The 12,027-nt window shown below is 52.2% G+C and overlaps 1 protein-coding gene across 11 annotated transcripts in view; it reads right to left on the bottom strand.

Annotated features, from left to right (window-relative positions):
* Window positions 1–12,027, bottom strand: part of RGS12 (regulator of G protein signaling 12) — a 147,993-nt gene that overhangs the window by 44,469 nt on the left and 91,497 nt on the right. For 10 of the 11 annotated variants that reach the window (XM_033213570.1, XM_033213578.1, XM_033213569.1 and 7 more), the window contains one exon: window positions 10,094–10,115. In XM_033213570.1, the coding sequence (XP_033069461.1) occupies window positions 10,094–10,115 (22 nt within the window). Of the gene's footprint in view, window positions 1–10,093; window positions 10,116–11,560; window positions 11,636–12,027 lie in introns of those variants that run through there. The other variant, XM_033213576.1, reaches the window with a different exon arrangement.

Here is a 12,027-nt window from a genome sequence, read left to right as displayed (position 1 = left end):
GCCTCAGCTACCCTAGTAGCTGGGATTATAGGCATGCGCCACCACATCCAGCTAATTTTTTTTTTTTTTTTTTTGTATTTTTGGTAGCGACAGGGTTTTGTCATATTGGCCAGGCTGGTCTTGAACTCTTGGCCTCAGGGAATCCACCTGTCTCGGCCTCCCAAAGTACTGGGATTACATATGTGAACCACTGCACTCAGTCTTTTTTTTTTTTTTTTTAAGTTTGAAAACAGGCAACAGCTGTCAGGTGAGTGGTCCCTTCCAGGGTTGGTGAAATGCCCTGCAGGGGCGCCTGGGCTGCTGGTAATGTTCTGTCTCTTGGTCTGAGTGCTGATAACACAGATGTGTGTTATTCTGTGAAAATCTCTCAAATTGCTCATTGATGATGTATGTACTTTTCAGTGTGTAAGTTATTCTTCAATAAAAGTTTTCATTACCTGAAAAACAATTGCAACAAAAATGCATCTGAAGTGTTTAAATAGTGCCATGAAATGTGAGCAGAACAGAGCCACCTTTCTACATCAGTATCATTGAATATAAAATGCAGTTTTCTATAATGAAACAGAGTATTCTCATTAGCTATTTGTTATCTACATTCCTTTCCAGATTTGTTATTTACATTTCATATATTCAGCTGAGCATGGTAGCTCACGCCTGTAATCTCAGCACTTTGGGAGGCCAAGGTGGGTCTATCACCTGAGGTCAGGAGTTCGAGACCAGCGTGGCCAACATGGTGAAACCCCATCTCTACTAAAAATACAAAAATTAGCTGGGTGTGGTGGTGCACATCTGCCATCCCAGCTACTTGAGAGACTGAGGCATAAGAATCACTTGAACCCAAGAGGCAGAGGCTGCAGTGAGTCAAAGTTGTGCCACTGTACTCCAGCCTGGGCAACAAAGCGAGACTCTGTCTCAGAAAAGGAAAAAAAAAAAAAAAGATATGGTGAAGGAGCAGGCAGATGAAATGCCGTGGAAGGGCACCACGTTCAGAGCGATGCTGGCAGGAAGGGTATGTCCTAGGTGCTCTGGGGGCCGGGCAGAGGCTTGGTCTCTGTACCTCACATGGGGAGCGGCCAGGCCAAGTCCAACCTGGGCTGGGCACCTGTCTCCCCAAATTCCAGCCATTTCCCCACAGTGCATCCTTATTCTTAAAGATACATCACCACTGGCGTCAGGGACTTCAGCCTGATTAATATGAAGTGACTCAAATGGATGTCATTTTAAAGCTGGGAAAACAGTAAATTTTGTCAGGACTCTCAGATCTGGCTACTCTTGACATTTTAAAACATTTATATAAACGCTTCTCATCATCACAGACCCGTGACAAACAATGACCAGAGATACGCGGTTACTGGAAGAACACTACAAGGAGGCTTATGACCAGCTCTCAGAGCGCAGCCCTGTCATTTCTGTTCATGGCACGCTCATTCACCTGAGGACCCAATTCCTTCCTGACACAATGAGTAAGGGCCAGCCTTGCTGCTCAAAGCCCCAGAGGGGCGAGCCCTGCAGACAAGGAGCAAACATGCACACGCGGCCAACCTGAATCACACTCAATGTCAGTGAGATGGGCCCAAGCCAACTCCTGTGCTCCTGGCCACATCCCTGTCCAGGTCCCTGAGCTTCCAGGAGCAGAAAGTGGTGGCAACACCCCTGCACCATGTGGTGGGCAAGGGCATGGCTGGTGCCCACCACAAGGGTCAGAGCTTGGCCCCTGCTCAGGGACCAAACTCAAAGCCTTGCAGGTGGCCTGCCCTCCTGGGACCCTGGCTATCACTGTTGGCAGGAGCCGCATGGCACCCGCCTGACGGGGCTGCAGCAGGGATCAGATGAATTAAAGATGTGGAGTGCCTGGCCACGCACTGCTCAGGAAATGCCACTGCCACCACCAGTCCTGGGACAGCCACTGAATCAGATGCAGTCATACCCCTGCATGGTCCGGATAAGCCAAGAGTCCCTTCCAAGGAGGCAAGCTACTCCAAATTTTCTCCCATCAACCAAGGGGCCATTGTCAGGGCCCTGCTTTGTTTCCTGGAGGGGGCTGGGTGGTGCTACTGAGGAGGGGCAAGACTGAGCGTCCCCAGCTCCAGAAGGCAGAGCTTGGCTGTGACCCTTGACAGCCACAGAAGATTGATGCCTGCTGTACACAGGGAAACACTCCATGATTTCATCTGACCACCTCATTCCGATGCTCTTACTTTTTAGAGCTGAAGGCTTGATGACGTCCACCAGAATCTTACAGAAATGAGGTGATCGATGTGTACTGGAACCAGGCTGAGGTGTTTGTTCATTCACTGGCTGCTTTCTGTGCCCGGCACGGTGCTGGCCTCAGATGCTCCAGGGACGGGCTCGGGAGAGGAGAACCTGCTTTGTCTGGGTTGTGAGGCAGCTTCTGGGAAATCACTGAAGCTCTTTGTGCAAGGTGCCGTCATGACCTGAGTTTTGTTCTGAACTTTATAGACCACATCCCACAAGTAAGGTGGAAAAATTATATCACAGAGCTCTACCTGCCATGGCAGAGCACCTGGGACTGGCCTTCCCCTCCTGCCAGACAGTACTAGAAAAGTAGACAAAATACGCAGAGCATCAGAACATGCGGGAAAAGACCATAAAAAGAAAAGAAAAAATATGCGAAGCAACCGTTCCCAAAAATTGGACCACAGTCACAAGACTGTAATTCCTGATGAAAAAATTAATGAGGTGAGCCCTGTGACCACCCAGAGCTGTCTGCCCAGAGACACTCCAGGAACCACAGCACAAGGAGGGGCCCAGGTAGAACCACCGTCCAGAGCTGAGAAGACAGGAACCAGAATCAGGGAAGGCCAGGGTGGCTGGAACTGCAGGTGCAGGAGGCAGCAAGCAGGCAAAGTGCCCAGGGACCTCACAGGAGCCTCCAGCTGTGGCTGAGTTCTAAGCTGTACATGCACAGCCAAGACCCCATGAGGCAGGCAAAGATCAGCTGGGGGCTGTGGCCGGAAGAGCTGCCAGAACTCACACAGGGTCAGGGGGTTGCCGAGTTCTGGCCAGTTCTGGGTGAATCCCCAGCTGTTAGAGGAGTCCCAACAGGTAGCTTAACAAACCTCTGTACTTTTTAAAGGAAGACAACAAAATTCAGCACTCAGTCAAGAACTGCCAGACAAATGAATACGCAGAAACATGAAACCCATAACCAGGAGAAAAATCAGTCAGTAAAGGGACCCAGAAAGACAGAGATGACAACATTGGCATCTAAGGGCTTTACATGTCTTATAAATATACAAACATTTTTGGGGTTTTTTTGTTTTGTTTTGTTTTGCTTTGAGACAGAGTCTCGCTCTGTCCCCCAGGCTGGAGTGCAATGGCAAGATCTCAGCTCACTACAACCTCTGCCTCCTAAGTTCAAGTGATTCTCCTGCCTCAGCCTCCCAAGTAGCTGGGATTACAGGCATCTGCCACCATGCCCAGCTAATTTTTGTATTTTTATTAGCGACGGGGTTTCACCATGTTGACCAGAGTCGTCTGGAACTCCTGACCTCAGCTGATCTGTCCGCCTCAGCCTCCCCAAGTGCTGGGATTACAAGTGTGAGTCACTGCACCCGGCCAACATTTTTGGGGTTTTAAAGGAAAGCGTGAAGAGAATCAGTAGAAAGAAATGAGAAAAACAGAAGGAACTGCTAAAGATGAAAACACAGTCTCCGAGATGACGGGCTCATTGGCAGGAGTTCCATCATGGGAGGGAATGAGCTGCATATCTGATGCTAGAGTGACAGATCAGTGAACTGCAGGATAGAGGGAGAGAAACAGTGAAATGGCAAGCATGCAGGGGACACAGAAGCCTGAACATGAAACGGCCTCTGTGATTCGAAGGGAAAACCAGGTGGCCTAACACACTTGCATAATTATAGAGTCTCAAAAGCGGGAAGCAATGAAAAAATACCTGACAAAACAAATCCCAAACACAACACACACAGAAAAACCAACCTGAGACTCATCGTAGTCAAACTGCTGAGAACTGACAATAAGGAGAAAGTCTTCAAAGCTTTCTGTTGGGGGTGTGCCCAGAGCGGATTGCTTCCCGCAGTTCCTCCAGCCTGGGGGTAGGGAAGGCTTTTCCTAAACTGCACAGAACTGCACAGGTCCTGTCCCTGAGAAAAGCCCTTGAGCCCTCCCCACGCTCAGGATCTACTTCTAGACCTTTTCCTTAAATCATTTCGGCCAATCCGATTTTCAACCCAATCTACATAATAATTTCTTTCTGCAACTTCATACATACTCTCCTGAGAGCAAATCTATTAACATTTTCAGACCATTTTGAAAGTCCTTAGGTTAAAAGTTCCAGAAGTTTAAAATAATATTAATTATTTTAGTAAACTATTAAGATATACAGAAAACTGTACAGATCGTGAGCAAGTGGCTTGGTGGAGTTTTGTGGACCAAGACCGAGAAGCTGAGTAGGAGCAGCCCCCTGGAGCACCCAGGCAGCCCTCTCTGAGGCGGCCCCCAGCGACCCCAGGCAGCCCTCTCTGTCTGAGGCGGCCCCCAGCGACCCCAGGCAGCCCTCTCTGTCTGAGGCGGCCCCCAGCGACCCCAGGCAGCCCTCTCTGAGGCGGCCCCCAGCGACCCCAGGCAGCCCTCTCTGAGGCGGCCCCCAGCGACCCCAGGCAGCCCTCTCTGAGGCGGCCCCCAGCGACCCCAGGCAGCCCTCTCTGAGGCGGCCCCCAGCGACCCCAGGCAGCCCTCTCTGAGGCGGCCCCCAGCGACCCCAGGCAGCCCTCTCTGACGCGGCCCCCAGTGACCCCAGGCAGCCCTCTTTGAGGCGGCCTCCAGTGACCCCAGGCAGCCCTCTCTGACGCGGCCCCCAACAACCCCAGGCAGCCCTCTCTGACGCGGCCCCCAGTGACCCCAGGCAGCCCTCTTTGAGGCGGCCTCCAGTGACCCCAGGCAGCCCTCTCTGACACGGCCCGCAGCGACCCCAGGCAGCCCTCTCTGACACGGCCCCCAACAACCCCAGGCAGCCCCCCTCTCTGAGGCGGCCCCCAGCGACCCCAGGCAGCCCTCTCTGAGGCGGCCTCCAGACCACCAAACAGTGCGGACACTACTTCTCATGCCTAGGGTTGCATGAGAGGAGTTCTTGGTTTGTCTTTTCCCCAAGAATCTAACTAAGAAACTCCCCTGGAGTGGGAAGGGGTGGCGCCTGCTTCCAAGTGCGGCCTCTGGGGAGGTGATGCAGCCACAGAGGCACCAAGGGCTTCTGGGGTCGCCCCAGCCAGTCACTTCTCAGGCACAGGCCCCCAGGCTCGCACACATGAACTCTGGAAGATAGGCATGCGGTTAGTGGCTTTATTGCCTTTGAATTTGTTTGCTTGAAAAAACAATTTCACAATATTAAAAATTAGTAATAAAAACTCTCTCCAAATACCTCATAGAGTTGGAAAGAAACAAGTACATCGGAAGGCATCCTGGCAGAAATCAAGTCTCCACGCTTCCAAAACTGAAAATCTCCAGTCTGACTCCTGTTTACAAATACTAATACAGTATTCCACACCCTATAAATACACTGTGTTATTCTGAGCATCATTTTGAAGTCCAAAAGCAAACCAAAAGAATGTGACACATTAAACCAAGTAAAGGGTTCTGGTTAAAACCACCGCTCCCACAATAGCGCATTACAAATTAACATTCTGTTTCTGCTATTTAGCACACATTTTTGGAAAATGTGCAATTAGGTTGCACTGTTTTTCTGATGAGGAAAATGTAAATTTATCAACTAATTCTATATAAGTACTGATGGTGCTACTCTCAAGCTTTTCCCTTTCTCTTTCAAAATTTTATAGAATACTAATTTTGGCATTTGCCAAAAATATCAACAATTATACTTTATATTTTAAAAAGGAATGCACTTTAAAGTCCCCCAAGTTAATCTGGCAATTACAATAACCCTCCACCATCAGGCAGCCGTTTATGACAGCTCCCTGGGCCTCAGTGCCTGTTCCCTAACAAGGACGGGCGAGATGAAGACATAAGACTAGGAGACAGAAAGTGACTTGCCCCAAGAGGTCGGCCTGTCGGCTGTGGAGCTGCGGGTGGAGCCAGAATCTTCGGCCATGGCCAGGTCCGAGCTCCGAAGGCCCGTGTGGTGGATGAAGGCACTGGAAGAGCCTGGCGGGCGCGCAGAGCAGCCCAGGAGGCGGCTGCGGCGGTGGGTCCACCCCCCACGCCAGTCACACAGGAGTTTCTGCTTCTGTGCTGTTTCTACTCAGTTTGTGTATGTGCTTTTTGAGAAGGTTTCAGTGATAAAAGGAAAATCACTGAAAGCCACTGTCCCCGCCCAAGCCTCGCCCCAACGCTCTGGCTGATGTCTGCTGAACACCGGATCATTCACTCAACAGACAGTTCTCACGCCAGCTGCTGTGCTGGGCACCGGGACAACCTTGACCTGCCACGTGGAGGTCACACCAGCTGGGGGGACAAAAGCACCGGCACAGATGAATAATTAAAATGATGGAAGCTGCTCCTAGCATGGGCAGGAAATTGACAGTGGCCATTGCTCAGGATGGGGGCAGGTGGTCAAGATGGGAAGACCAAAACCATGTGTTCCTGAGGCGCCATTGGACTTCCAGACCAGGGTGGGACGCAGGATGGTTGAGGGGACAGGGGCTCTGAGCTGGTGGAGGGGTCCAGTGCAGGGGCTGGGCAGATCGCTGCTGCTGCTGCTGTAGGGACAACCGCCAGCGTTCAGGAGAAGGGAGCAGGAGGATGGCTGCAGAGACAGGGCCAAGACTGAGGTCTGCATGGAGGACAAGTAGGTGGCAGCCAAGTGGACAGAGTGGGGTCAGGGCAGAGCTGAGGCACGGGACATGAGGAGGACACAGGGATGGAGGACCGGGACTGGTACGTGTAGGGGGACCCCAGGGTGAGGCTGGCAAGAACGGAATGTTTGCGAATCAGCTGGAATGCTGGTGTCACGTGGACCTGCCACCATCCCCCAAAGCCAGAGCTGCATGGTTCCCTGGCTTTCCTGCTGGCACAGACGCTGTGTGCAGGAGGAGACGGGCACTCTGGGAGCTCCCCGATAGTCTCCACGCCCCAACTTCAGAAGGTGAGGTGGTCACAGCTGGAACATCTGCCTCTGGAGGCCTCAGTGAGTGGGGAGATCCTGGCAGGCCTCTTGGCACAGAGCTTGACTGATGGAGGAAGGCACAAGAACGGGCTTCTGTGAGGCTGTGGTTCCGGCTCCGTGCGGAGCCAGACCAGGAGAGGTGAGAAGTTCCTTTTTCCAGGAGCAACCAGGCATCTTCCTTTCCTCATTTCTTCATAACGCCCCATATACCTCCAGCTCGACCTCACACTTCTGTGTGAATAACTTCCCACAAGGCAGACCATTCCCCTGCTAAGTTTCTCTATAACGCTAGAATGTTCGTCCTTCTCTCCAGCTGGAATCCGCTCCCTGCCCCCAACCACGGCCCAGCCATGCCCCCCCCAGAGACCAGCCCTAACCCTTTTCTCCGAGGGCACTCTTTGGCTATGAATGGGTGGCCACTACTGGCCCCTTTCTTCTGAAAAAGTAAAAAAACCACACTCCAACTTGACAAAGATTGCCAAAACAGCATAATCCAACTTCCTTAAAACCAAGCCACAAAACTAAAACTCTCCAGCGAAAGCCTAAGCTATAAAAGCACGATACACGCCACAGAATAAAACCGTGGCACGGACACGAACTCTCCAACTGGCATGCTCATTGAATACAAAATATTTCTAAGTGAGTGATTTATTAATCACCCAAACCAGACATGACGACGAGGCAGAGAGAGCCCAGCTGAGCAGGTTTCTCCACAAGCCAACTCCTCAGTCCCTCCTCGGAACTCGGGGCACATTTTTCCCATAGAAACCCAGGCCCGCCTCAGTGCACTGAGTCTCCCACTGACCATGACCTGAGTTTCCCTGGGACCCCCCCAGGCTCCTGTCACTGCCGTGGAGGGTTAGGGGGCTGTGGGGCCTCTTTCTGCCTGAGGCACCAGAAGGGGCAGCAGTGGCTGCAGGCGCTGGAGGGTCCAAGGCTGGAGCGGGGACTCTCCAGGACCATGGGGCTGGACGTGTGGAGGCCCAGGGCTGGGGGGTGGGTGGGAGCCAGGGTGGAGGGGGCCTTTTGGCCGGGGCTTTCCCCCATGGGCCTGAGCCTGGCCACCTCACCTGCAGTCTACTGTGAGCTGATGGATCTCCTCACTCTGCCTCGGTGCCCTACATGTAACAACAGCAGAATGTGACACCAACCTAGAGTTCATGTGCACACTAAACAAGATAACTGGTTCTCTTTACTCTCATAAGCAGAAAAGAAACTGAAGATGGAAAAATAACAAAAACACAAAAAGGAACCAAATAAACACATCCAGCCTGCCCACTGCAGTTCCTGAAATTCGGGGTGTGCTGATGACTATCTCCTCCCTCCCATCTCCTCCTCTGTGACTGGGGCTTTCCAAGGAAAGACGGGCCTGTCCCGGTGGCCCCAGGGTCTGACATGGGGAAGAGAAGGAGGAGCAGGCGTGGAAAGCCCTAGCGCCAGGGGATCTCCAAGTGGCAGGACATACTTCCTCAGAGGGACACACAGAGCCTGCGCGGCGACGAGCCAGTGACTTCCCACCCTTGGGAGGTGCGGGTTTTCAAACAATTGTAAAATGGACACATAATACAACTCTGAGGTTCCTGCATCTATTGCTGACCGAAGCAATCTTTTGGAGGCAAATAAAACTCATTATATACGGTGAAACTAAACATATCAGGTAAATCTTTCATGTATAAATTGCCTGCAGAAATGAATGTCTTCTGCTAGAAAAGAGAAGTGAGAACACAGCAGAAAGAGAAAGCGTGAACAGAACATTCAAAACACTGGTCACTTTATCCTGGATTTGGTTCCGGGTCCTGTTTCTTTTCATTAAGGAAGTTCATCCTCACCCCAGCTTAAGACTGATTAAATGACATGATTTTCATTGCACATAAAATAGGAAATAGAATTCCTTTTATTCTACAAAATACATCTCAACCACACGAGTGTCGGGATCCCTCTGGTCTCAGCTTCAGGTGCCCATGTGTGTGTAACCCAAGATATGCTCCTCCTCCCACAGAGTGGCTGGCCCTTGAGGGCTCTGAGCTCTGTCTGCCTACCTGGGGACAGCAGCCCTTTCTGAGGCTGAGGACTGGGGCCAGGAGCTGCAGGACCACAGAAAGTTGAGAGAACATTTGGTTTCTCTTTAATGCACAAATACGGTGGCACCTCAAACTCACCGGCCCCTGGGCAGCTTGTGCAGCACAGCCTGTGCCTCAGCCCATCCCTGGCCCACAGCGACGCCAGGCGCACCTAATCCAGCTCTCAGGGACAGAAGTGGGGACAAAGGCGTGAGGTGATGATGAAACTCGAGAGCCTGCGGACTGTCATGAGTGTTACTTTCTTGTAAAAAAAAAAAAAAAAAAAAAAAAAGAGGAATATTTGGGAGGAACTCTCCTTACTTGGGAGAGGTTTTTTTTTTAATCATTGAACCAAAATGATAAGGATGACATCAGAGAAATCTTCAGTGAAATAGGACATTCCTGCCTACTTCCTTTTCAATCAGTCCATGAAAAGAATCCCTGTGCACAAAATTCTTTAAACACAGAAAGTAAGTTTTTGATTCCTCTTCATCCCACACTCTCAATTCATCTATTATATTTTTCCTGAGAAAATTCTGGGTCTCACCCAAATTTCCTGAATTGCTCAAATCCAGAAAGCACTTTGAAATCTTAACTTTCTGGTTTAAAAGCTGGTTATACAAGGGAAGAGCAAAAACACGTTTTAACTTGTCAGACACAGGCAGGCGGGTGGGTGCACTCCTCAGACACACAGCACTCTATCACACTGGTGTTCAGAGCCACGGCAGTTCTCTTAAACAGTTTTCACAATACATGCCGAGGCCACCTGGGTGCCAGAGAAAGCGCCCCCAAAATTAACTCACCTAGAACCCTCCCACAAGGAGACAGGGAAAACAACTCATCTTTTCTGAGGGCATCAAACGGCAAATACACTTTCACAATTTGAAAACTTTATGAAAAATAAAAAATATATACATCAGAAATTGTGACTTACCGCCATCAGACACAGTTGCAGACTGAAAGAAAAGAGAGAGAGACATGAGTTAATTAAGCCTCATGACAAAACTCCAGGAAATGCAATGTCCATCTGAGGAACACAACGGGCAGACTCTGGGAGGTTCTCAGAGGCACTTTCCAGGTGGAGGTGTCCCGGGAAAGCCAGACAGCCCAATGACTCAAGAGTCACAGCTCCCACTCCGCCCAGACTGGGTGACACCCAACAAGAGGAAGTCATCCTTTTCATTTGAAAAGAACAGATCCCAGCATGTCTGACATTACAGTCTTAGTAACAGCGTCCATGAAACCAACTTCACAAACTTCAGTAGTATCATGCCCTGTAAGTGACACACGCACCAGGGACAGCCACCAACAGCCCGCTCAGTGCCCATGTGCCGTGACGCCACCCAGGGCCACAGTCGGGGGCAGCCACCAACAGTCTACTCAGTGCCCACGTGCTGTGATGCCACCCAGGGCCACACTCAGGGACGGCCACCAACAGCCCGCTCAGTGCCCATGTGCCGTGATGCCACCCAAGGCCACGTTCGCCGCCCCTGGTGCTCTCCAGCATCACTGCCCTCCCATAGGGGTGGAACCAGGCCCTAGAGAGGTACAACGACCACTGGGGGCAGCAGGAGAGAAGTCAAGCCCAGAGTCGAGCCCCAACCCAGAGCCCGCCCGCCCAAGCAGTGCAAGAGCAGCCACCAGCAGGAGGGTTGGGGAGAAGCTTCCGAGGAAGGGGCTTGGAAGAGTGGAATGAACTGGAGGAGAGCAGGGTGGTTGGCTTTAAGGCACCAGGGACAAGAACAAACAAGTCAAGTTATGCATAAGGGGTGGCAGGCAGTACTGGAAGGCCAGCATGACCAGGAAGAGGCCAAGAGCTTGAGGCAGTCAGCTGAGCCAGGAGGAAGCCACAAAGAACAGGAAGCCACAGCGGCCCTGATGGGAGCCCTGATCCCAGGACAACCTGGCGCTGCACTGGCAGGAAGGGCCCAGGGCACAGAGCTGTCAGGCAGGTGCGGGACAAGCCCGGGACTCAGCCCAGGAGGGAAAGGAATCAGAAGGGGCAGGCTCACCAGGGGACACAGATGCCAGGAAGCGAGAGGGGCCGAGCAGAATGGAGCTCCAGAGGCTGAACAAACCCGTGTTTGATCCGATCCCTGGGCGGGCACTCTGCTGCTATCTAGGCAGGAACCCCTCACATGGGGACCTCCCAGACAGCCTGGCAAGGACCCACTTCTGTCCTCCTCTCTGCCGAGGTAAGGGCTGCCAGGGCCAGGGGAGCGAACGAGAAGGTGCCGCCGTGATGGGCAACCTGGTACCTCCTGGCCACCCCCAGGAAATGGAGGACACTGGGGCTTTAAGACCCCCCATGCCAAAATCCAAACGAGTGAGGCCCAGAGGAACCTCCCAAGGGGGAGGGAACCAGGGAAAAGGAGCCAGGGCTTCCAGCTGCTGCCCCTACCGTGGCCCTCCACACGCGCTGTGAGAGTTTTAACATGAGCGGCGTACCCACTGGAATTCTGCACTTCCTGTCTGACAACCCCATGCTTAGCGCAGGGCCCCAGCCCTGCCTCCCGGCCAGCCAGCAAGGGCAACCACGCCCCCACGCAGCCTGGGCATCCGGGGCCCACTGCCATCCCTGGCCCGTCAACCTACACCAGCTATGTGCATCTTTCTCCCCTTCAGAGTCTGTCCTCTGGCACCCAAAGTAAGACCCCGACAGGCACTGTGTGAGACCACCTGGGGCCAGCTTCGGAGGGTCCTGCCACCCTGACCCACTTCCCAGTAGTGAAAACACAACGGCAGTCTGCATCTACCTGTTCACTGTCCTCTCGTCAGCCAGGAAGAGGAAAGAGCACACAACTCTCAAGCCAACGTGCGGCCCTCGGCCCTCAGCCACAGGGACTGGTTTTTATCAGAGGCTGTGGG

The sequence above is a fragment of the Trachypithecus francoisi genome, unplaced genomic scaffold, assembly GCF_009764315.1.
Source record: "Trachypithecus francoisi isolate TF-2019V2 unplaced genomic scaffold, Tfra_2.0 Lachesis_group1, whole genome shotgun sequence".
NCBI lineage: Eukaryota > Metazoa > Chordata > Mammalia > Primates > Cercopithecidae > Trachypithecus > Trachypithecus francoisi.
The sequence above is the reverse complement of the archived record's forward strand: the minus strand, read 5'-3'. Positions and strand labels throughout refer to the sequence as shown.